At 58.0% G+C, this 23,881-nt stretch overlaps 7 protein-coding genes across 11 annotated transcripts in view; 2 read left to right on the top strand and 5 right to left on the bottom strand.

The window, feature by feature from the left end:
- Positions 1-103: 103 nt before the first annotated feature.
- Positions 104-6,598, bottom strand: NRGN (neurogranin). Its single transcript, XM_041480519.1, has 4 exons — positions 5,890-6,598; positions 4,569-4,743; positions 2,347-2,553; positions 104-305 (listed from the first exon to the last, which is right to left on the bottom strand). The coding sequence occupies exons 2-3, from the start codon at positions 4,581-4,583 to the stop codon at positions 2,347-2,349; spliced, it is 222 nt and encodes a 73-aa protein (XP_041336453.1). The 5' UTR covers positions 4,584-4,743; positions 5,890-6,598; the 3' UTR covers positions 104-305.
- A 1,767-nt stretch (positions 6,599-8,365) lies between these two features.
- Positions 8,366-9,810, bottom strand: SPA17 (sperm autoantigenic protein 17). 2 transcript variants are annotated; one of them, XM_041480518.1, is made up of 3 exons: positions 9,256-9,810; positions 8,808-8,878; positions 8,450-8,690 (listed from the first exon to the last, which is right to left on the bottom strand). In XM_041480518.1, exons 1-3 carry the CDS (start codon positions 9,407-9,409, stop codon positions 8,619-8,621), a joined length of 297 nt encoding a protein of 98 aa, XP_041336452.1. In that variant the 5' UTR covers positions 9,410-9,810; the 3' UTR covers positions 8,450-8,618. The 2 variants fall into 2 exon arrangements, with proteins under 2 accessions (XP_041336451.1, XP_041336452.1); XM_041480517.1 differs by lacking the exon at positions 8,808-8,878 and having other exon boundaries at positions 8,366-8,690.
- A 57-nt stretch (positions 9,811-9,867) lies between these two features.
- On the top strand, positions 9,868-15,478 carry SIAE (sialic acid acetylesterase). Its single transcript, XM_041480508.1, has 10 exons — positions 9,868-10,039; positions 11,560-11,724; positions 12,771-12,934; positions 13,014-13,152; positions 13,238-13,421; positions 13,708-13,817; positions 13,902-14,035; positions 14,204-14,358; positions 14,437-14,632; positions 14,708-15,478. Exons 1-10 carry the CDS (start codon positions 9,988-9,990, stop codon positions 14,987-14,989), a joined length of 1,581 nt encoding a protein of 526 aa, XP_041336442.1. The 5' UTR covers positions 9,868-9,987; the 3' UTR covers positions 14,990-15,478.
- A 162-nt stretch (positions 15,479-15,640) lies between these two features.
- Positions 15,641-19,742, bottom strand: PANX3 (pannexin 3). Its single transcript, XM_041480514.1, has 5 exons — positions 18,579-19,742; positions 17,772-17,914; positions 17,457-17,671; positions 16,668-17,332; positions 15,641-15,863 (listed from the first exon to the last, which is right to left on the bottom strand). Exons 1-5 carry the CDS (start codon positions 18,757-18,759, stop codon positions 15,802-15,804), a joined length of 1,266 nt encoding a protein of 421 aa, XP_041336448.1. The 5' UTR covers positions 18,760-19,742; the 3' UTR covers positions 15,641-15,801.
- A 74-nt stretch (positions 19,743-19,816) lies between these two features.
- On the bottom strand, positions 19,817-23,086 carry RPUSD4 (RNA pseudouridine synthase D4). Its single transcript, XM_041480515.1, has 7 exons — positions 22,898-23,086; positions 21,744-21,909; positions 21,337-21,538; positions 21,026-21,119; positions 20,785-20,935; positions 20,424-20,521; positions 19,817-20,284 (listed from the first exon to the last, which is right to left on the bottom strand). The coding sequence occupies exons 1-7, from the start codon at positions 23,054-23,056 to the stop codon at positions 20,099-20,101; spliced, it is 1,056 nt and encodes a 351-aa protein (XP_041336449.1). The 5' UTR covers positions 23,057-23,086; the 3' UTR covers positions 19,817-20,098.
- Positions 23,087-23,117: 31 nt separating this feature from the next.
- HYLS1 (HYLS1 centriolar and ciliogenesis associated) overlaps positions 23,118-23,881 on the top strand; it is a 6,393-nt gene continuing 5,629 nt past the window's right edge. The window contains exon 1 of the mRNA XM_041480516.1: positions 23,118-23,261. Coding sequence (XP_041336450.1) covers positions 23,133-23,261 — 129 coding nt within the window. The 5' untranslated portion in view covers positions 23,118-23,132. The remainder of the gene's footprint in view (positions 23,262-23,881) is intronic.
- Positions 23,297-23,881, bottom strand: part of PUS3 (pseudouridine synthase 3) — a 6,594-nt gene continuing 6,009 nt past the window's right edge. For all 4 annotated transcript variants that reach the window (XM_041480510.1, XM_041480509.1, XM_041480512.1 and 1 more), the window contains exon 5: positions 23,297-23,808. In XM_041480510.1, the coding sequence (XP_041336444.1) occupies positions 23,519-23,808 (290 nt within the window). In that variant the 3' untranslated portion in view covers positions 23,297-23,518. The remainder of the gene's footprint in view (positions 23,809-23,881) is intronic.

The following is a 23,881-nucleotide window of genomic DNA, read 5'->3' as shown; positions in this document are numbered from 1 at the left end:
GGGAGATCCCTGCTGGGCACACCTGCCCCACGCCCCTCCCCCCCCGCCCGCTGTGACCTCACCGCTCTGCCGGTGACATCAGAAGGCACCGAGGACAGGCCGGGGCTCTGGCAGGGGCGTTTATTGGGGCGGGGGGTGTCTGGGCTGGGGGGGGGCAGCCAGGGGCAGGGGCACGGCCTGGCTGTGGGGGTACCCCGGGGGACGCATGCGGGGGGCAGGGGGTGAAGCGGGGGCTCCTGGGCCTCGGCGGGCGGCGGTGGGAGGGAGTCGGTGGCGAGGGGTTTCCGGTGAGCAGCTGGTGGCCCCTGCAAGAAGGAGAGAGCGAGTGGTCAGCCTGGGCTGGCCCTGCCTGCACCCTGAGCCTTGCCTGTGCCCCGTGCCCTGCCTGCACCTTCAGTGCTCTCTGTACCCTGTGCCTGCCTGAACCCCGTGCCCTGCCTGCACCCTGCACCCTTCACCCTGCCTGTACACTGAGCCCTGAGCCTTGTTTGTACCCTGTGCTGTGCCTGTACCCTTCACCCTGCACCCTGCCTGTACCCTGCACCCTGCCTGTGCACTGAGCCCTGAGCCTTGTTTGTACCCTGTGCTGTGCCTATACCCTTCACCCTGTACCCTGCCTGTAGCCTGTGTGTGTGCTCTCTGTATCCCATGCCCTGTCTGCACCCTGCACCCTTCACCCTGCCTGTGCCCTGACTGCACCCTTCCCACACCCTGCACCCTGTTCACATGCTGCTCCTGCAGCCTGCACCCTCTCCGTGCCCTCCCCCTGCCCACACCCTGCCCGTGCTCTACTTGCAGCCCACCCACACCCTGCCTGCACCCTTGTCCTGCCTCCACTGCTGCCCACACTCTGCCCTCACCCAGCCCAGGAACCTGGGGGGGACCCCTGCCTGCACCCCCCTAGGCAGAGCACTGTGGCAGAAGGAGGGGAACGTGGCTCCCCTGCTGCCAAACTGCTCAGCCCCCCTAATAAGGCATCCCAAAGGAACCTCCGGGCCCTAAGAAGCTGCACAGCACCTACACTTGGCAGCTGCTTCCTCACTGCAGCCCTCTGGCATCCTCACTGCAGCCCCAGTGCACCCTTGCTCAGTCCTCACTGCAGTCCCACTGAATCCCCACTGCATCTCCAGTTCATTCTCATTGCATCCTCACTGGATCTCTGTTGCTTCCCCACTGCAAACCCAGTTCATCCCCTCACATCCTCACTGCATCCCCTTTGCAGCCCCACTGCAGCCTCACTGTTTTCACGTTGTCCCCACTGGATGTTCACAAAATCCCCACTGCATCCTCTGTTCATTCTCATCCCAGCCCCGCTGAATTGCCTCTCCATGCTCACTGCATTTTCACTGAATCTCCAGTGCATTCTCACTGCATCCCCATTGCTTCCCCACCACGTCTCAGTTCTGTTCTGAACTGTATCCTCAGTTCATTCCCACTGCGTCCCAGCTGAGCTCCAGTTCCATCTCCACTGCATCCTCAGTTCCTTCCCACTGCAGCCTTGTTGAATCTCCACTGCATCCTCACTGCATCCTTCTCTTCCTCCTCACTGCATTCCCGCTGCATCTTCAGTTCATCCCCGCCGTATCTGCACTAAATCCCCATTGCATTCCTACTCCATCCTCACGGCATCCCAGTTCCATCCCAGCTGCACCCCAGTCTCATCCCAGCTGCATCTCCAGCAGCCCCGCCACACTCACGTGGCCGAGCCGGCAGCACGCCCTCCCCGCCGCTAACCCCGAAGCAGCCCCGCCGGTACCCGGGGCCATCCCGCGCTCCCGGCACCGGCACGGCTCAGGGCACGGCCCGGCCACGGCGCAGCCACCACCCGGGCTCCAATGCCACGCGGCCTCGGCACCGTGGGCGCTTTTTAAATTTACCTTTTCCTGCCAGGAGACTGTGACACAGGCTTTTAAAAATAGCATGTGCTGAGGCGAGGCGCTCGGGGTGGTGTTGCTAAGGGAGAGATTCAATCCAAATCTAGGGCTGCGCCTTCCCATCCTACTTCCCATCCTTCCCAACTACTACGGCGCGCACCCAAATTTAGGGCAAGGCAGGGGCTGCCTGACTGTGTATTTCCATCTCCTGGGAGGAAAAACCCCTTCTCCACCCTGAACCAGTGTGGGGAAGGTTGCTCCATCCCAAATCTGCACAGGGAAGAATGCTCCATCCCATATCTGCGCAGAGCAGAATGCTCCATCCCAAATCTCTGCAGGGGAGGATGCTCCATCCCAAATCAGCTTGGGGAAGGGTGCTCCATCCCAAATCAACAGAGCAAAGGACACTCAGAGCAGCATCCTTATAGAAATGACCCAGTTTTGGGGGGAAGAAGCTGGATTTGGGGTGTACCTAGTCGCCGTTGCGGAGGTCGCCGCCGCGGGTGCTGTTGGCGCACTCGGCGTCCTTGGTTTTCCGATCAATCTCACCCCCTTTGATCTTCTTGCGGGTCATATGGCCACGGAAACTAGCCTGGATCTTGGCAGCTGCCGCGTTGGCATCAGGATCGTCCAAAGGGATGTCCAGGATGTCCTCGTCCAGCTTTGTGCAGGCTCCCTCCTGACGGCGGCAATGGCAGGGTTACAGCTGGTGGCACCTCAAACAGCGCAGCCCCCTCCCCAAAGGAATCCGTTCAAGAAGGTCTTAAATGAGCCCCTGTTCTAAAAATTAGGTGGAAGGCTGCTAAAAATTAGGTTTACTCATTAAAAATTGGGCTCCTTTGTTAAAAACGAGGGGTTTTGCTAAAAATCAGGGTTCCTTGCAGGTGTCTTGGGGAAATGGCAACCCTGGACCACACGGCTGCAGGAAGCCAGACTCCAGCCAGGGTTATGAGCAGGGAGAGGAAAATCCATGGGAGCAGAGGATGGGTTCTGGGGGATACTTCTGGCAGGGGGCTGGGGGCCATCCTGCACAAAATTAGCTGATCATGCCTCAGTTTCCCCTTTTCTCATAGCCTGTTGCATCTTCCTGCATCCCTCCTCAGGGCTTGGGTTGGAAACACCAGGAAATTTGGGAAAGCAGTGACGCCAGAAGGGAGGAAAAGCCCCACCAAGATCAAACCACTCTAACCAAATTCCCCTCCTGCCACATCCCACCAGAGCAGTTGGACTCAGCACCAAGTTCAATGGGAAAAAAAGAAAAACATGGGAAAATTAAATGAGGTGGAAATGAGCTGGCATTGGATGATCCAGTGCCAGCAGCTGTGGGGGAGAAGCCTTTGTGTTGCCCCATGAGCACTTAAAGGACCTAAAGGAGTTTTGGGGGGCTTATTTGGAAGCTGTAGATTCAGGGGGGAGGAAGCTCATCCTGTTGGAGCGTGCCATGGCTCCACGAAGTTGCTCAGGTTGTTTTACCATTGTGAAAGGTGAGGATGGGTCCAAGGTGGAAATGATATGTCCAGGGTGGAAATGTTATAGCCAGGGCTGGAAATCCTATAGCCAGGGGAGAAATCCTAGAGCCAGGGGGAAGAAATCCTATATCTAGGAAAGAAATCCTATATTCAAGAGAGATATCCTTTATATGCAGAGGTGGGGGAGAACAACATATATCCAGGGGAGAAATCCTATATACAGGTGGGAGAAACCTATATCCAGGGGAGAAATACTATATCTGGAGAAGGGAATCCTATAGTCAGGGGAGAAAACCTATACATGGAGGGGCATATCCTATATCCAGGTGAGAAATCCTATATCCAAGAGAGAAATCCTATATTAGGAGAGAGGAAATCCTATATCCAGGGGAGAAATACCATATACAGGTGGAGGAAATCTATATATGTGGGGGCATTTCCTATATCCAGGGTAGAAATCCTATATTCAGGGAAGAAATCCTACATACAGGCGGCAGAAACCTATATCCAAGTTGAGAAATCCTGTATAGAGGTAGGGAAAAACATACATTCAGGAGAAAAAATCCTATATCCAAGGGAGACATCCTATATTCAGGGAAGAAAACCCATAAACTCATAAACAGGGGGCCATATCCTATATTCACAGGAGAAATCCTATATCCAGTGGAAAAACACCATATCCATGGGGTAAAAACCTCTATGCAGTTAATGAAAACTTGTATCTAGGGGAGAAATCCTATATTCAGAAGGAGAAATCTTACATATGAGGGAAAAAGTCCTATACATAGGGGAGAAATCCTATATCCAGGCAGGAAAAATCCTATATCCAGGGGGGGCTTTGCCTCTCTGGAGGTGCCCAGGAGGAGAGATGGGGGCTTTTCCCTGTGCTGTCTTAGGGGGAAAAAGTGGGGAAAGGGGAAAGAGAAAGGGGAAAGGGGGAGGAAAAGGGGAAAAGGAGCATGAAAAGTCAGGGGGTCAGGGAGAAAGGGGAAAAGGATGTGGTTTTCTCCCCAAGCCGGCTGGTGGCCGGGAGGGAGGGGAGCTCACCCTCGGGTGAGAAGAGAGGGGTGCGACCCCAATTAAGCCCTTTATCCATATGCAACCCCCGATCCCACCTGTAGAGCAGTTGTGGGGTGAGGGGATGAAAAAGCTCAATAAAAGCTGGATTCGAGGGCGGGGGGGGTTCCTCAGCTGGGCAGGAGGGGACCGGGGGAAGGGGACCTACATTGCAGCAGTCCATGGCGGAGGGCGGGTGGGCGGCCAGCGGCGGGCGAGGGGCTCCGGCAGGATCTCGCTTCCCCGGCAGCTCTCCCGGCGCAGGTGGCAAGTTGAGCGGAGCCGCTTGCCTACGTAATGCGCTTTCCTCCGGGCGAGCCTATCAGCCCGACACCCCTGCCAGGCTTTTGGGGGGGAAGGAGGGGTGCCTTATTTTTTTTTCCTCCCTTTCTCCTCTTTTTTTTTTTTTAAATGAAAACTTGTATCTAGGGGAGAAATCCTATATTCAGAAGGAGAAATCTTACATATGAGGGAAAAAGTCCTATACATAGGGGAGAAATCCTATATCCAGGCAGGAAAAATCCTATATCCAGGGGGGGCTTTGCCTCTCTGGAGGTGCCCAGGAGGAGAGATGGGGGCTTTTCCCTGTGCTGTCTTAGGGGGGAAAAGTGGGGAAAGGGGAAAGAGAAAGGGGAAAGGGGGAGGAAAAGGGGAAAAGGGGCAGGAAAAGTCAGGGGGTCAGGGAGAAAGGGGAAAAGGATGTGGTTTTCTCCCCAAGCCGGCTGGTGGCCGGGAGGGAGGGGAGCTCACCCTCGGGTGAGAAGAGAGGGGTGCGACCCCAATTAAGCCCTTTATCCATATGCAACCCCCGATCCCACCTGTAGAGCAGTTGTGGGGTGAGGGGATGAAAAAGCTCAATAAAAGGTGGATTCGAGGGCGGGGGGGGTTCCTCAGCTGTGGGGTGCAGGATGCTGTGGGGTGCAGGATGCTGGCCGTGCTGTGGCCCCGGCGGGATGGATTCCGAACTGCTGTGAGGCAGGACTGAGTGGGGACCTGGGGGGGCTGGGGGGCAGAAGAGCCCGGGGGCTGCAGCAGCGCTGCGGGGTCGCGGAGTTGGTTGAGCTCTTGGTGGGCGCAGCACCCATCGCACCCCCCGCCCCCAGCACCCCATTATTTTCCCTCCTCCAATTTTATTTTGCAGCCTCCAACTCCCTCCTAACACTTAAAGGAGCCGGCAGCTCGCCTTGGAGTTTCGTGGAACACAACATCACATGCAGAGGATGCGAGCCAAGATGTGATGAGCCTTGCCTTCAGCGTGGAGGGTTTTTTGGGGGACAAAGCTATAGCAAATGGGGGTAATGGGTTCATTTTTTGGGGGGTACATGATCCACAGTGATGCTGGAGGCAAGTTTTGCCCCCAGATTGGCTTGCACAGGGGTAAAAAACCTTCTTGACCTACTTAGGACTTGGTCCTGAAGGAGGGTGAGGATGAGGATGGCAAAGATGAAGATGGTGAGGAAGGGTGGGCATGGTGGGACACAGTGTCCTACCGAGCATTCTGCAGAACCCCGGGGCTGATGTGCCCAGCTGCAGGCTCCAAGCAGAGGAGTGGGCTCCACTTCTGGGGTCTGGGGGTCCCTTCCCCACTCACAGGAGCATCTGCCCCCCTACATTTGGGGTGTTCTCCAACCAGACCAGCACCTCCAGCCACTTTCACAGTCCTCGGTGCTCCCTGCAGACCCTGCTGCCACCCCAGACCACGTCGAGGTGCTGGGACCGGCAGGGTGAGCCGGGGCACCCCGGGAAACAGGAGGGACCCCCAGGGCAATGCGGGGGGCTGCAGCCCACAGCCCCCCCACCGCCTGCCTCGCTCGCCTCTAATCCGGGTTTGGGAGTTGCTAAGCAACTGCATAAGTCGCCCGTGGGCTCCGCGCCGATGCTGCTCCAGCCAGCCCCCAAAACACAGCCTGGCCCCCCCAAGGCGGGCACCAGCACCCCCCGACCCACCCGCACCCTCGGGCCCCACTGGCTCTCCCTGGCCACGTTTGCTCTCAGCAGTCATCCTGCTTGGGGGCCTGGTGGCACTGGCCTTCCTCTTTGCCACCATCATCATCCCCATTAACATCCCTGTCCCACTGACATCACTGTCTCTGGCACTGGAATGGGCACTGTCCCCATCCCTGACCTCATCCCCATCACCTCCACTACCTTCTCCATCCCTACCGTCCTCCCTGTCCCCATCTCTGTCACCATCCCTGTCATGATCCCCATCCCACTTGTTGTCCCCATCCTCCTCATGATGCCAATCCCTGCTCCCATTCCCAGCTTCAACCCCATCATCCCTGTCCCTCTCCCTGTCCCCATCCCCATCATCACCCTCACCCTGTTCCCTGCCACCATCCTTGTTCCCATTCCCATCCCACCTCCATCTCTTTCTCCAAGGCCACTCCTGCTGGGTGCAGGTGGTGGCACCTCTTTTCCCCTGACACCCCAGGACACCCTGCTCCCCATCCCCCTCCACCTCATCCCAGGCACATCCCACCACTGCCACCTCCCTCCACTGCTTCCCCCACACTTGGAGGTTGATGGGGGTCACCCCTGCCCCAGCACATGCCAGGCACCCAAATTCTCCCTTGGGAAATGCTCCCAGGCATCCCTCAAATTCCCCTGTGAGCCACTCAGCTCTCCCAATGGAGCCACTTTTCCACCATCACTTCTTTCCACCAGCACACCAGGGTGGGTGGGGGTGGGGGGTGGGAATAGCTCTGCTCCAGAAAACCCCGCTGCAGCTTCCAGGAGAAGCCTTGGCAGCTCTTGCTGGGATTTTTGATGGGAAGAAATCCTTTTCCCTGGATTTTAGACCCTCCAGATCCATCAGTGCCTGCTCCAATGAGAGAAGACCCGGTGTTTTGGGCGAGTTAAGTGGGAAGGGTTTTTGGAGTGATTGATCTGAGTCAATCATTTGGGGTCATGGATCTGAGAAGTTAGCCCCAAAATTAGGATTAGTCCCTCAATTAGCCCCCAAAATCCGCTCCATCCGTGGCAGCCGGGTCCTGGCAGAGCCGCCGAGCGCCGCCGTCTCCCGCAGGCTGCGGCTGCGGAGGAGGGACGCGAAATGCCAGAACATTTCTAATCATTAATGGCGAGTTTTGAGCCTGTTCCAGGCTCTGCATTTTTCCTCCCTGGACCCCTTCATCTGGATGATGCTTTTTCAGGTGCTCCAGCACCTCGAAAATTTTAATTCCAAGGAAACAACTCAGATTTTGGAAGGGGAGAACGGGAAGTGCAGCTGGCGAGACCTGCTGAGAACATCCCGCCGTCGTGGTTCGAGATGGTGGCAGCGAGGTGTTAAAAAAATCCTTTAAAAACGGGAAAAAATCCTTAAAAGAAAAGGGAATTGGATGCTGGAATGGTGCCCTGGGCGGGCAGTGCTGCCGGCTGCCGAGGCAGGAGCCGGCAGCCGGCGAGGCGGTGCTGCAGGGGGGGTCAAGGCGTAGCTGGTTGGCATCAGCCCCGGCACGGGGTCCCCGCCAGCTTTTTTTCCCCATCCCTCCTTCCTGTTTTTCCCTGGGGAGCCGCTGTCATGCCCCGTGCCGTGGGCGAGCACCACATATGGCGATGGAAAACAGGAAAGAGGGGGTAAAAACGGGGTGAGCATGGATGGGGGGGTTCAGTCCTCTCCAAAAATAGAGCAGCCGGCTTCGACGCAAACCCCACTTTTTGGGGGGGATTTTGAAACCACATTGTGTGGGAAAATATGAATTTCACAGGCGGGAATAGGACTAGGGGGCCCTTGAGTGTCCCCCAGAACTCCATGGAGGTATCTCAGCTTATGGAGGGGGGTAGGAGAGGAGCAATGTCACATCATTCCTTCACGCTGGGATGTTATGAAGTTTCTTCCAACCTCCAGGGATGCAGGGGCCTAAATATAGAGGCTAAAAATATCATCCCGTGCTCAGCTCAGCCCCAAACCCAGGATTTTTCGGGGAGAAATCTCAGGTGATCGACGCTAATAACAGCGGGGACCTCGTTAATAAAATTCCTCATTAAAACAGTACCACAGGGGCAGGATGGGAGTGGAGCACCCACCCACGGGAAAAGGGCAGGAGCCAGGGGAGGACCAAGGGGCTTTTTTTAGTTTTGGGGTTGGACAGTGGGAAATGGGGGATCTGGGGCAAGTGCTGAGGTTGCATCTCCGGAGAGGTGTTCCAGTTCATGAAGGTTATGGGGACATGCTCCTCTTTGGCTCCTCTCCACTCATTTTGGGGTGGAATCACAGTCATCCAGAGCTGTGCACGCTGCCTGCCTCCCCTGGTGCTGTCTGCTCCCCCTCCATGTCCTTGGCCTCTTTCTGGTCCCAGAAGAAAGAAGAAAATTTAGATGATGTGGCACAGGGGTGGCAGGGACAGGGTGGGAGCAGGGACACAGTGCAGCTCTTGGCACCTCAGTGGAGTGGAGGGCAGCCTACCTTGGAAGGGGGCCAGGTGAGACCATCGTCCTCCAGCATGGCTCCCCACGCCACCGGGTCAATGCCACTAGCTAGGGAAGGAGGAGGCTTGATGCCACATGCAATGGGCACCTGGTACCACGGGCGATGGGCACATGGGACAGGCACAACATCCTGGGTGATGGCACTAATGGAAGGCCTGATGGCCCTTGGTGGTAGGCATTAAAGACAGGCACAAGGCTATGGGCAATGGGCACAAGGGCGGGTTTGATGCCCTGGTGATGGGCACACAGGAGAGACCTGATGCTGCAGATGGTGGGCACAGGGGGCAGGACTGACAGCCTCGGCAAGGGACATGTGGGGCAGGCCTGACGCCCTGGCGATGGGCAGACGGAGCAGGCTGGGCAGGCAATGCAGCGTGGGGCAGGCGATGGCAGTGTGGGGATGGCTGCTGGGCAAGGCCACTCACCCTCTCTCTGCTGCAGCAGCTTTTGGAAGTACTGCGCTGCAAAGGCCACCACGTTGGTGGGCTGCTCCCGCAGCACTTCCCGCGCCAGCCCCTCCAGCAGGTTCCGGAAGCCGGCAGGCACCCTCATGCTGGTGTTGGAGGCGGCGATGGACATGGTCGCTTCTCCTGGACGCTCTGCAGCGGCACCCACAGTGCCCGGTGCCACCGGGCAGCGCCGGGACTCGAACCCGCGGACGAACGTCTGAGGGGGCCAGAGCCGCCGCTAGGGGAAGACACGCTCCCTGCCCGCCGCGCACGCGCACGGCCGCCTCTCTCTCTGCGCGCGCGCCGCCCCGGCCTGGGCGGGGTGAGCGGGCGCGGGGGGGTCGCGGCTCCCGTCCCCGGTGTGCCCCGGTTCTCTCCCCCGGTGTGCCCCGGTTCTCTCCCCCGGTGTGCCCCGGCTCCTCCCACAGCCCCGCAACCCTCGGCCCCGCGCTCCCGGCCTTTCCTCTCGGCCTCTCCCGTCAGAGCCGGACCGGGCCGCGCCGGCACCTCAGGCCGTGGTGCGGACGCTGTCGCTTGGCAACCGCCCCAATGGGCGGTGCGTGCACAGGCCACGCCCCCCCGCGCGCCGGGCCCGCCTGCGGGGCGGGCCGGGGGTACCGGGGGGCCCCGGGGGGTACCGGGCGGTACCGGCCCATACCGGGCAGTGCCGGGGGTCCCGGCGCCCTCGCAGTCCGTTGGCCCCCCAGGATGGCGGCGTGGGCGCTGCTGGCGCTGCTGGCTCTGGCTCCGGCGGCGGCAGGTAAAGGGCTGGGGAGGGTCCCCCTCCGACCCCCCCAGCCCCGCGGGCATCCTCTGCAGCCGGGCCCGGGAGCGAGCCTCCCCTGAGATCCCCCGAGACCCACTTCGGGGCACTTGGCATCGCCAGAACCCTTGGCATCGCAGCAGCCCGGCTCCGATGCCCGGGGAATCCTCTAAGGCCTCGCAAGCCTTGATTTGGTGCCCTTTGCACACTCCGAGCCTCGTATGTGCATTGGCACTTCCCCAGCCCCGCTCTCCGGGTGCCCCTCATGGCACCTCCTGTAAATCCTCCCAGCCCCACTTTGACACCCTCTGAACCCCCAGACCCTCTTTGATGATGTTGGCAGTAGTCTGAGCCCCACTTTTGGGCCCTTGGTGCCATCCCAGCCCCATTTTGATGCCTTTGGCATCCCCTTTGGCCCAGTTTTGATGTCCTTGTTACCCCCCACCCATCTTTCACACTCTTTGCACCCCCAAGCTCTCTTTCTATGCCCTCTGCACTCCCAGAGCCCCAGTTTGACACCCTCTGCACACCCTGAGTCCCACTTTGACAAGTGTGGCATCCCCCAAACCCCACCTCAATGCCCTTTGCATGCTTTGAGTCCCACTTTGATACCCTTCACACCCCCAGCCCCTCCCCAGCGCCCTTGGCCCAGCTCTGCTGCCGTGGGACGATGCTTTACGTAAGGTGGGAGCCGCATGCGGCTCCTTGGTGGTGTCTCGTGGGCTCTCCTCCCTTCCCTCCTCCCTTCTTCTTCCCTTCCCTCCTCCCAGCTGCTTTTTATAGCTTCCACTCTTCCCTGGCGTCTCAGTTTTAGGTTTTTTTTTCTCCTCCGACTTGTTTTTTATATAACTCCCGGAGCCTTGTGGCATGAGGCAGCGGGACCGGCGATGCAGCTGACTCCTGAGGGGCCAAGAATATTGTTCCTTTCCTTCCTAAAACCCAGCCTAGGATGAGCTGCAGAGGAGATGAGGCTCCATGAGCTCTGATTTGGTCACTGGGGTTCTCTGCCCAGGTCACCCCTCACATATTATTCTGACCCCCTTTTCAAATATGATTTTCTTTTCACTCTGCAAAAATGGGGCTTTTGGGGATGCCAGGGCTGAGCCTTCTCCTTCCATCCCCACTGAAGGTGCCTTTGCCGATGCTGCTGTTTTCCATCCCACTCCTTGACAAACCTTTTTCCAAGGGAAAAATACATCAGAACATTAATTAGCAAGGCTGGGCTGGGAGAGACACTCCCATGCTGTTATTAGAGGAATTTTTACCAAAATCTGTATCCAAATCCATGTAATACAAGATGTAACATGCTCCCTGTACTTTAGGAGGTGAATTCCCTCTTGTGGAATTTAAATTCTGCCCCTTCCTCAGCTCTGTGGTGATTTTAACCACTTTAAAGCTGACCAGGAATCTGTAAATTAGGTGGGATCTCAAATAATCTGTATTTAAGAGGGGGTCAGAGGCCATGCTGAGGGTGTTTTTCTCTTGGAGCTGATGTTTGCCCTGTTTGCTGATTCCAGGGGGAATGCTCAGCTTTGCCTCCTACTATGGTGACCACATGGTGCTGCAGCAGAAGCCGTCAGGGGCTGTGGTGTGGGGCCACGGGGAGCTAGGGGCCATGGTGACCCTGACTCTCTCAGGTGCCAGTGGCCTCGTCATCATGGAGAAAACAGCACAGGTTAAAGGTCAGTCCCAGACTTTCACTAGAAACTGATGGTTTTGGTGGCCAAAAACCTGTCTGAGCCCAAATCAGAGCCGATGGTGAGGTGAGTGAGGCAGGGTTTGGCACACCTCTGTTTGTCACGCTGCTGCTCTGGGGCTGCAGAGGTGCTCGTGACATCTCCAGCTCATTCTTTTCCCTCTCCAGGAGCCCTGGGTGGGCTCAGCCATTCCCCTCCCCAGCAGTGGCAGCCTTTGCTCACTTTGGTTGCCAGCAGTGGCTCCCGTGGGCGCCCAGCGGGAGCGGAGCTGCTGCTGGAGTGGGTGGCACCGCACGGGCTGGAGCCGAGCGATGAGGCTGTGGAGGGGACAAGGGGAGTTTAGCTTCTCTCCCTGTCTAAACCAGGTCTGAGGAACCTCCAGAGCACCCTCAGGTTCTTTTTCAACCTGTGCCCCCTTGGAGGATCCTGTGGGATCTCTAAGCCCCAAAGGCTGTTGTCTGTGCAAGCAGAACCTTCCTGGAGCTGGGAGGGCTCAGGGGCACCTCAAATCCCAGCTACATCCCTGCCTGAAGAGTTGGGAGGGAGCTCATCACCTTTGGAGGGTAAAAGTGCTGCCCAAGGGCATCTCCATAAGATGAAGAACCTGGAGGTGTCTTGTGGGAGAGCAGCAATCCTGGAGATCTGCAGGATCCAGCCAGAAAATCCACGCTAAGCTCCAGCAGAATATCTTTACGCTTCGATTTGGCGCCTCTAAAATTAGCTGGAGACATCTCAGTGTCACACACACCAAGCTGCTCCTGTAATCCCAGTTCCTCCCAGCAGCTTCTGCTCTGACACACATTTGTTTTCCAGGTTTTCTTTTTTAACCCCTAAATTCCTGCAGGAGAAAGGTCCCTCTGATGCCAGAGAGCTTCTGAAATCCACTTCCCCAACCTGTGTCTGTGGTGGAGAAGCTTTTCCCTGTTATCTGTCCTTCCCCACTGGTTGTTGGCTGCTCATCCAACATCCTGGTGAAGGTCTTGAGGCCTTCATAAGGGTGGTGGAAGATAAGCACCATCCTCTTCCTCCAGGACCTTCTGGGACTTGGACAGCTGTCCTGGACCCAGTGGATCGGGGCGGTCCCTATGCACTGACAGCTGAGCAGGGCTTGGAGAAAGTGACACTGCGGGACATCTACTTTGGAGATGTGTGGCTTTGCAGTGGGCAGAGCAACATGGCAATGACAGTCCTGCAGGTAAGGCCCCACAGCACAGATCAGGAGCCGGTAGGAATCAGGCAGAGAAGCACCTTGCATGCTCCTGGCCCTTCTTCAGGTGGCCAATGCCAGCCAGGAGCTCGCCGCCGCCACTCACTATCCCTACATCCGTATCTTTGCTGCGGCGCCTGCCCGCTCCAGTGTGGAGCTGGAGGACCTGGAGCAGATTGATTTGCCATGGTCCATTCCAACAGCTGGTGAGTGCAATGTGCCTCCAAAAGAGAGCTTGGAAATGTTTTTTTTCCCACTGCTTCCCTTTGCAGCCTGCTGTTTCTTGAGCAGAAAACCTGGGCCATGGGAATTTCACCTACTTCTCGGCCGTGTGCTGGCTGTTGGGGCGCTCCCTGTATGAGGCTCTGGGGTCCCCCATCGGGCTGGTGGAGGTAGCCTGGGGAGGGACCCCCATCGAGGCCTGGTCCTCCCGCCGAGTTCTGCAGGCATGTGGGCTCCCAGAGGACACAGGGAGGTGAGAGAAGGTGCTGTGGAAACACCTCCTGCCCTGTACCACGCTGCTTTTGGGGAGTATCCTCATCCCTTCCCACCCCACCTCCTCTCCAGGAGCCTCACAGCCCCCTCTATGCATGATTATACCCTCTCTGGATAAAAACACCTCCCATGCCTAGCATAAGGCACATCTGGGTGGGTAAAGGGAGAAGAGAGGGATCCCAGATCTCCCTTTGCAGTGGTGCTTGCTTTAACCTAAAGGCTGTCTTGTGCTTTGTACTCCACTTAAACCTAGCTGTGTCTTCCAGCACCTTCCCACATCAGCATCTCTCTGGCCCACAAACGCCCTCCGTGCTCTGGAACGCCATGATCCACCCGCTGCTCAACATGACCCTACGGGGTGTCGCTTGGTACCAGGGTGAGCCCCCCATTTCTATCCCCTGGGGTGGAGCAGCCCTCACTGTCCCACTGGCTCTCACCAGCCCTTCTTTCTGGGAGACAGGTGAGGCCAATACCTTCCTGAACACAGACCAGTACAACTGCACCTTCCCTGCGCTCATTGCTGACTGGCGCTGGGCGTTCCACACCGGATCAGCCAGACAGACGGAGCCACTTCTCCCCTTTGGCTTTGTGCAGGTGTCGGGGGGTGAGAGGGGTGACATCCCCTGTTGTCCTTGGGGGATGCCAGGGAGAGGATGCTCTAAACACATATGCATCCTGCCAAGTGCTGAAAATCCCAGGCAGGGACCACAGTGGCCAGTTTTGGGATCTGAGCCACTTCCCCATTTCCCTTGTGCCCCTCAGCTGTCCACCTACCGCCGTCAGAGTGCAGACGACAGCTTCGCCCGGCTCCGCTGGCACCAAACAGCCAACCTGGGGGTTGTTCCCAATGCCAGGATGCCCAGAACTTTCATGGCTGTAGCCATGGATCTGGGCGATGAGCACTCTCCCTATGGCAGGTGAGTCCTGGGCTGGGGTGAGGATGTAGGGATGGAGTTTTTGGGTTCCAGCTCCATCTTCCTCCTCTTCCTGGGCAGTATCCACCCCCGGGACAAGCAGAATGTGGCTCACCGACTGCTGCTGGGTGCCATGGCTGTGGCCTATGGGGACAAGGGCCTCGTGTTCCAGGGACCATATCCCACCCGGGCTGTCCTGGAGGTGACCAGGGGGCTGCTGAATGTCACCTACAGCCAGAAGCTCATCTACCGTCAGAGGGATGCGCGGGCATTTGAGGTGAGGAGTGGGATATCCTCTCCAAAGAGCTGCAAAAGGGAAGGCAACACTGATGGGAGTTTCTCCCCTCTCCAGGTGTGCTGTTCCAGCCAGGCATCCCCGTGCCAGTGGCTGCTGGCACCAGTGGTGGCAGTGGGGTCCCGCACGGTGACGTTGGCGCTGAGTGGCTGCAGGACACTGGTGCTGGGCCTGCGCTATGCCTGGGCTGAGTGGCCCTGTGAGTACCAGGCCTGCCCCCTGTACAACTCCCAGGGGCTGCCTGCACCCCCCTTCCTGCTGGACACCCTCCCTGCAGGGAATGCTGACGGAGGGAGGGAGCTGCTGCTCCTTCCCAGCTCCAGGTACCCCCTAAATTAGGGAGATGAGTGAGCTCAGACCTCTGGCAAAACACTAATGGCTCCTGGCACTGTCCCTTCCCAAGCCAGGGAATCAGAGACTTCATTACTACCTTATTAATTAAACAAATTTTCAGCTCCTCTGTGGACTCAAGCCAAGGCTACAGGGTGGGGGGAAGGGGGAAAAGCCAATTACAATTAAATATATGAAAAATTATGTAAGGAGAAGCAGCAGGACACAGCAATGGGAGCTGAACCCCTCACTGCTGCTCCCTTCCCTATGGAGCTGGTCCTGGCCCCCCAGACACCCCATTTCTCTGGGTACAGACTGCTGATCCCCAGGGCAGGGTGCTCACAGGATCCAGGGATCAGCTTCCAGCTGCAGGGTGGAGAGGGGGAGAGAGGAGCTCTGCCAAAAAACCACAGCCAAATACTAAGGCTGGGCTGGGACGGAGCTGTGGAGGGCTGCAAGTGCCTTCCACCTCCCTCTCTTAATAAAAAGTTAAACTCATTTTATTCCTGGATCTTTTTTTTTCCTTCAGATTTCTAATCTGAAGGAGCATTTCTAATCCTCCGTGCCCCACCTCTTACCAAAAGAGCAGGGAAATTTGTGTGAAGAGGCACAGCATGGCACCCAGTTCTTAGAATAAGAGACCAAGAGGTTCTGCACAAAACACAGATTGTTTAACCCTTTTTTGCTGGACGAATGTACATAAGAAGGGAAAGGCCAGGTGCAGGAAGCACAGGTGGGTTCAGCCCGGCTGCTGCAGTAGAGCTCTGTCAGAAAAGTGGATCCTGGGATCACAGGATCCCTGCCTGCTGCCTCCTTCGGGGTCAGGCAGAGCCGAGTGAGTCCCGTGAGGCTTTTCCCATCGTTTCCACTCCAGGCTTTGGTTCTAGACAAGGAGAGAAGAGCAGGCAGTTAATTAGCTGGACTAGGATCTGGGCTTTTTCCAGCACCAAGTAACTGGCCCAGGAGCCAGCTGTGCTGGCCCTGGGTTGCCATAGTAACAAGGATGCAGACTCCAGCTCAGTCTGTGGGTTTTTTTATACCATAATTCAGACTGTGTTCAGGGCCAGGAGTGAAGCCCAGGCCTCTCAGCTCCTACCTGTGGGGCTGGGCTGTCTCACACAGCCTGCAAACCACTTGCCATGGACACCAGGGGTCCCTGTGAGACCCCAGAGGAGGCATCCAGCTCCCCAAAACCCAAAGCATGTGGGAGAGGGAGCAGTACAGGTCCTGGGAATGTGGTTTTATCTTGGAACCCATCTCCACACACAGGCCCACTGTGCCCACCAGTACCATATGAACGGGAGAAGGGGGGCGGGCATGGCATCCTTGGCATCAGCCCCCCAGGATTTGAAACTCTCAACCTCACTCCCAGCAGGATGAGCTGCCAAAAACAGGGACCCTCCCAGCCCCGCAGTTTGCCCAGAGCTTGGATTTAAGCAGCAATCTCTTGGCTTGCTGTTCCTATAGCAACCCCTGCCCACACCTTGGATCGCAGTAGCATCACACTCTGGATGCCAGAACCCCTTCCAGGATTTGTCAGCCCTCACAGTGACCCCCAGCTATGCCCTGAACACCTTAAGGTCTTGGCAAAGGATTTAGGGTTGGCCAGCCACATTTCAAGGGTGGGATCTTGTGGTGTGGGAGCCAAGAGAAGAGCAAAGAAGTTGTCTCTACCCAAAAAGCCTACCTAGGGCTGCACCATTGGAGAGGGCTGTACTGCCTTCGGCCTCGGGGCCGCAAGCTTGGTGTTTGGGCTTGGTGGTCTCCAGCCCAGCCAGCAGTGTCATGAAGTCAACGACAGTATCGATGTCCTCCTTGTTGGCAGTGGCTTCCCTCAGGGCACTGACAGCATTGAGGCGGCTGAAGGAGGTCAGCTCGGAGATGTTGGCACGGAGGAAGAGAAGGATGACGTTGAGGTCGTTGAGGGGGCAGGTGAGCATCCTTCGACTGAGCAGGTCGAAGGCAGGCAGCATCTCATAGACAGAGAGCAACCCCTTGTCCCACTGGCAGAGCTGCAGGGCATTGTAGATGACAACAGGGATGAGGAGGACATAGACACTGCCAACTGAGAGGCTGATGAGCTGGAACACGGAGAAGAAGACCAGCTTGCAAGGGATGAGCGAGGGGATGTGCGCCTCTGCCTGGAGCAACCCCGTTTTGATGGAGCAGCTGAACTCATCCTGGAAGAAGATGTTAAGGTGGAGAAAGACCAGGTAGAGGCAGGTAGCAGCCAAGAACAGGAGCAGCAGCACGTTCCTCAGGATGTAGATGAACACCAGGGCGTGGGCGTGCTGCTTGCAGGTCAGGTACCGCTCCAGCAACGGGAACTCGAAATACCTCTCCTGGCGGGCCCTGGGGGTGGAGGGACACAGGGGGAGTGAGAGCCACCCCCCATTTCACCCAGGTCCATCCTGGGTGCAGCCACAACGTCCCGTGGAGGGACTCCAAGGGCCACAGTGACCTGGCCTGGCCTCACCTCTCATACTCCTCCCAGAATTGCTCCGGCTCGGCACTGGCCTGCTGGACTTTCTTCATGTGCTGCACCAGGCGCACGGAGCGGTTGTAGGATTTATCCAGCTCGTCGATGATGAAGAGGAGGTCACAGTGCAGGGCAGGGGCGGCAGCGTAACGCCACAGCAGGTACGGCAGGTACATCAGCACCGCCACCACCAGCAGCGAGTAGGGGAAAACCTGGGCAAAGAATACGAACGGTTGTTGAGGATGTGGAGTTGCTCTTGCTGTGGATGTCCAGATGGGATGCAGGGGAACCCAGACGTGACTTTGACCCTACCTTGAGAGCCCAGAGGGACTTGGTGATGGCACGTCCCTCGGCGTCAAAGCCATGGTGGATGAGGGAGTCCCAGCAAGCCGTGTCGGCGTAGGCAGACTGCTTCCCCGTGAAGTTGGTGGGAGAGAAGCAGCTGATCTGGGAGCCTGGGGTGAGGAGGAGAGCAAACCTCAGCCATGGAGGGTGGAGGAACACTCCAAAGCCATGAGCAAATGCCTTACAGGAGGGTAATTACATCTCAGGCATTGCTTTGAATCAAAAAAAGCCTTTTCATGGTCATTTTGGAGCTGCTGTGTTTCTAGCCAGGACTTTTCCATCTCTTCCCAAACACAAAACCTTTGTGTGTAGCGGTGTGTACACAGTGCAGGGAATTATAGACTAACCAGCCAAAAACTGGAGTAAAACCAAATCCTCAGGGAGAGCAGTTAGATGTTGGCCGAGGCCAGATTTAGCCTGAGGTCACAAAGCATCTCTCCGTGCTGCTGGTACCCTCCTCCTCCTCCTCCTTCTCCTCCTTGGAAACAAGCCCATGGCACCCAAAGGTGCTGGGCACAAGCAGCTGAGGCTGGGCATTGACTCAGTGCTGCTCCTGGGGTTAGCACAGCTGTTCCCACACTGTCCCAGTGAATTATGATCCATTAAAAACAATCAATAAACACCCATGAGGCAGAACAGCTCCTAAAACTGGACTTCCAGGCTGTTCCGCTTTGGATCATGACACCATCAAGAATACAAGGGGCTTGCCCAAACCAAACCACCGCTGGTGATTGCCCACGACCTGAAGAACATATTGGAAAAGCTGCAACTCACCAGCAGAGAACTCCCGGGCAAAAGCCAGTGAGACGAGGAAGAGGGGCAGCCCCACGGTGACAAACTTCAGCAGGCGATCGCTCGGCAGCTCCAGCCGCAAGCCCTTGGCTCGGGAACTGCTGGGATCCGGGAGCAGAGCATCAGAGAGCATGTACTCGGCGGCCGTGTGCGAGAGGGACATGTTGAAGTGAGGAAGAGACACTGATGAGGGCTGCCTGAGGTGTGACTGGCTCAAGGAGCGACTCTGCCAGGCTGAGGAGCCCCTGCCGAGATTCTGCAGAGCGCTGTGTCCGGCAGCTGTGAACGACAGCTCAGACAGGGCGTTAAATCACCTCGTAATTACAGGGGAAGCCTTTTCACAAACAGAAATAGAAAAACCCACCCCAGCAGCCACAGCAGCAAGCAGGGAAGGCAGCAGGCTGGGAAAGCAGCTTTCCTCCCTGACAGCATTCCTGCAGGGCAGCGTTCCTGCCCGGCCACAGCCGCTCCTGGCTCCCCGTGGTTTTATGTCCCTCTCTCATCAGCCAACAGATTTCTGGCGCTGTGGCCCGAGGGCATGGGGGTCCCCAGCTATTTTCAGCAGGGAGCCAGGGGACTGGGCCCTCCCACAGCAAGAAGCCCCAGCCAGATACACAGTGGCCCAGTGGGGCATAAAACCCCCTTTCCAGCACCCAAACCAGCCAGAGGGGTCCGAGAACATCCTGCTGCCCAGCCCCAAGCTCCTCAGACAGGTCAGGAGACACCAAATGAGATAATTTTGAGGCAGAACATCTGCTGCCATTACCCAGATCACCAATCCCTTCTCCTGCCTCCCTCTCAGGGCACAGGGGGAAGAAACTGGCTCTAAGGAAAGCTCCCAAGGGCAAGGAACCCCAAAGGGGTTCTAAAACTAAGGAGTAGATAACTGAAAAAGCAGTTACAGAACAGTTTCCCAGCAGCACAGTGCTGACAAACCCACACCAAGCTCTGGCAGCACAGAGCAGGGGCAGTCTCAGAGCTGCTCAGCCCAGCCAAGCCAAGGAACCCCTTGTGCACAGCAAAAAAATACCCAGAGCCACTGCCAAATTGCACTTTCGATGGATTTTCCAATGAAGGGACTCTCCAAATCTGAGCTAAACAACTCTGGAGAGACAAGTGACAGTTCCAAAATCTGGGAGGGGCTGCAACCAGGTCTGCTCAAACCTACACAGAGACTCAGTCCCACCTGGCCAGAACACAGAGACACACACCACCTTCCCTCAAGGGAACTGGAGCTTTTATTGCCCAGAGACAAGTTCAAAACACAAATCAGGCAAAGCCCAACTTTCATCCAGCCTTGTTTGTCTCAACTAGAGGCTCCTCAGTGTGTCCAGCTGCTTTCCTGGGCCAGAAGCACAGGTAGGCACCCACTCTGAATCCAGCAGCATCAGCACCAGCACAGAGACTGCAGGCTTCACCCCACCACCGGCTCCAAGGTGGGCACAGCTGCTGCCACGTGCTGGAGATGTGGAGATGCATGGCACCATTCCACTCCTGCCTCGTCAGTCCTTAGGGATGTCCAGCTCTAGCTTCCTCAGTGTTTTCTGGAAGAAGAGGGGCAGCTTGCAGACAAAGTCTAAGGGCTGGCCCAGGGGCAGGCAGAGGCGGTGGGCGTGCAGGTGCAGGGGCAGGTGCCGAGCCTTGCTCTGCTCCAGCTTCAGCCTCCTCAGGGTGAGCTCAGGAAGCTTCTGTAGCAAGGACAGAAAATGTTCCCTTCAAAACTGCAGCTTTTCAGCTGGGACTTGAAATCCCCAGCCCACGAGCAGCTGGGGGACACGAGGGGCTGTATCCAGCTCCAGGTGCTCCCCAGTGCAAGACCTGCCTTACCTGGGGCGCCAGTTTGCTCCAGTGCGAGTATTTGTGATCCCCCAGGATGGGGCATCCCAGGCCATAAGCCAGGTGAACCCGGATCTGGTGCTTCACCCCTGAGGAGAAAAGGGGAAGAAGAGAAAGCTGACATTCAGCTGGGCCAAACCTCACCCTCAGTGCCGGACAAAGCCGTGCTAAAATCACTGGCAGCCAACAAACAGCTCGGCAGCAAAGCATCACCCCAGCAGGGCTCATTCCCAGAGCTTTGTCCCAAAAACAATTCCAGTCTTGTCTAATGACAAGCTCCCCCTTCCAGAGCTGCTGCTGACTGCGCAGAGAGCAGAGCCAGCCCTGGGACAGCCAGGCAGGCCTCACTCACCGGTGATGGGCTGGAGCTCCAGCAGCGAGCAGGCGGAGGCGGCGGCCAGCCGGCGGTACCGCGTCACCGCGCGCTCGGCGTGCCGGTTCCCGCGGGCCTTCACCACCTTCCCATCCTCTGGACGCAGGCGGTAGTTGGGAGCCAGTGTCATCTGAAGGGTGTGAGAGGGGGAGTTGGGGGAGACACGAGGGGATGCTGGGGCTGCCTGGCCAGAATGGCGGCCAGGGAACACAGGACTCACCTTGTAGTGGGACTGGTGGCTCTGCACCTCCTTTTCCACGATGGGGATCTCCACAACGCCCTCAACAGGGTCCGGGTCCCCCAGGACAATTGCCCTGGAAAGGGAAAGCAGAGGTCTGCGGGATGCTGCTCTCACAGGACAGGAACCCTCCCCTCAGCCCCTCTCCCACGACCCAGTCCCATAAAATGGTGCTGAAGGGGGAAGATAAGCAACACCCTCTACTTCCACAAAACCCCCAGACCCCAGGGATTGTCCCCTCACCCTTTTTTAAAGGCCTTTCACAGCCCTCTCTTCACTCAAGCCTTTCCTACCAGTAGATCTTCTCCACCTGACGGGTTTTGAAGAGCAGACGGATCTTCTCTGCTGCCTCCTTGCTCCGTGCCAGCACCATCACACCCGTGGTCTCCTTGTCCAGCCGGTGGCAGAGGTGGAGGGGCTCAGCTTTCATGTTCTCCAGCATCTTGGCCAAAATGGGCAGCACATCAGCGATGCAGTTCTTGATGCCAGGGCCGCCTGTGTGACCCAGCAGCAAGGAGTCTCACCTCTCGTACTCCCCATGCACCCTAAATCACCCCAAAATGCAAGGGGAAGGCTGAGATCTGACAGTGGCCAAGCCCCTGTAACCCTCCCTGGGAAGGGAAACCCCAGCACAGGAAGGGCAGAGACAGAGGATCCTGTAAGCACCACGGATCCATTTCCATCCCCCACTCGCCCTCACCGTGCACAGGGAGCCCGTAGGGTTTGTCTATCACCACAATCTCTCCATTCTGATATAGAGTTCTCTGCTTAAGGATCTTGGCCAGGACGTTGGGGTGAACCTGCTGCAGCTGCTGGCTCATTGCAGCGAGCTCCCGGAGCCATCGCTGCGTCGGGTCCTTGGGGACCTGAGGAGAGAACGAGACACCAGTGGTGGGGTTTAAACAGCTCTTGGCTCTCACACAAACCTGCACGGGGACCTGCAGCAATGTGCTTGCCTTCCCTGTGCTCCTGCTCCGTGACTGAGGCACAGCCTGGAATCCAGAGGGATCGGGACAAGCTCAGTCAGCGGCCTTGGGGAATCTCATGAGGTTCAACAAGGCCAAGGGCAGGTGCTGCACCTGGGTCAGAGCAACCCCCAGGATCAATGCAGGCTGGGGAGGAAGGGATGGAGAGCAGCTCTGGGAGAAGCACCTGGGGTGCAGGTGGGGGAGAGCTGGACAGGCCCTGGCCCAGAACCCCCCTGTGCTGGGCTGATCCCCAGCGTGGGCAGCAGGGCAGGGGGGATTCTGCCCCTCTGCCCCCCAGGTGAGACCCCACCTGCAGAGCTGCCTCCAGCTCGGGGGGCCCAGCACAGCAAGGAGCTGGGGCTGCTGGAGCCAGTCCAGAGGAGGCCACGGAGATGCTCCAAGGGCTGGAGCCCCTTGGCTCTGGAGCCAGGCTGGGAGGGGGGGGGTGTTTGCCTGGAGAAGGCTCCAGGGAGAGCTTAGAACCCCTTGTAGTGCCTAAGGGGGCTCCAGGAGAGCTAGACAGGGACTTTGGGAAAGGGCCTGGTGTGACAGGATAAGAGGGAATAGCTTCACACCGACAAAACATGGAGTTAGAGGGAATACTGGAAAGAAATTTTCCCTGTGAGGGGGGTGAGGCCCTGACACAGGTTGCCCAGAGCACTGCCCCATCTCTGGGAGTGCCCAAGGCCAGGTTTGGAAGAAGCTTGGAGCACCCTGCTGTAGGGGAAGGTGTCCCTGCCCCTGGCAGCGGGAGGAGCTGGATGGTTTTTCTCCCATCCCAGCCGCTCCCTCACCGGCGAGTCCCGTTCGCCGTGCCCGCCCGCGCAGTGCACGCCGGGAGTTGTAGTCCGGAGACCCCGGGCCCAGCGGCCCGCACTCCGCTCACCTCTCGCTGTTGCTCCTCGCTCTTCCGCAGCCGCTCCGCCAGCTCCTCCGCCCGCAGAGCCGCCGTCGCCCGTCTGCTCCCGCAGACGCCACGCACCGCCTGGGCCAGCCCAGCGCCACTCCGCCAACAGCGCCGCGCCGCACCGCCGCCCGCCGCCATCTTCTGCCTCCTTCTCCGCGTCCCTCTGCCGGCCAATGGCGGCGCCGCGGGTGCGGCACCGCGGAGGATCTGTCCAATGGGAAGGTGCCGCCTGCTGAGCGACAGCCGCGCTGGCCAATGGCGGCGTGCGGGGGTGTTCAAACCGCGGCGCCGGTTGCGGGTCACAACGGAGCGGCGGGAGCGGCGCGGCCGGCCCGGGCCGAAGGTACCGGGGAGCGAGAGGGGTGGGGGTCCCGGTCCCAGCCCGTACAGCCTCAGCCGGCCCCTCAGCGCTGCCTCTCTGCGCGGGGGGCGCTGAGCCCCCTCCCACTGCCCCCAAGCCAGAACACAACGCCGTTTCGCTGGTTTTCTTGAGATTTATAAAAAATAGCACTGGAAAAGCACTTTTTTTTTTTTTTTTTTCAACTACAGTAATTTAAAAAAAGGCCTAAGGGTCTGCTGCCCCCATGCCGAGGTGCCCCGTCACTCGGTGTCCATACAGATCCTCTTGGGCAGCTGCTCGGGGGCCCCACTGCTGCCCCGCTTGCCCTCGGGGGGCTCCCCGGGCCCCTGCCCCGGCAGCCCCGGCCCCTGGGGCGGCTCGATGCGGCCCCTCCGCACGAAGTGCTCGATCCGGGCCTCCAGCCCCTCGCACCTGGGCCGGGCCAGCAGCGGCTTGTAGGTGCGGGCTTGGACCCCTTCCACGAAGCCGCTGATCTGGCTGTGGAGTGGGGGCTGCAGCTCACCCCAGGGCACCAGGCTGCTCCCTGGACCTGTGACATCATGGAAAAACAGCATTTAATGATCCCCTTCTTTCTTTTTTTTCTTTTTTTTTTTTTTTTTTTT

The sequence above is a fragment of the Pyrgilauda ruficollis genome, unplaced genomic scaffold (assembly GCF_017590135.1).
Source record: "Pyrgilauda ruficollis isolate IOZ18807 unplaced genomic scaffold, ASM1759013v1 scaffold52, whole genome shotgun sequence".
Classification (NCBI taxonomy): Eukaryota; Metazoa; Chordata; class Aves; order Passeriformes; family Passeridae; genus Pyrgilauda; species Pyrgilauda ruficollis.
The sequence above is the reverse complement of the archived record's forward strand: the minus strand, read 5'-3'. Positions and strand labels throughout refer to the sequence as shown.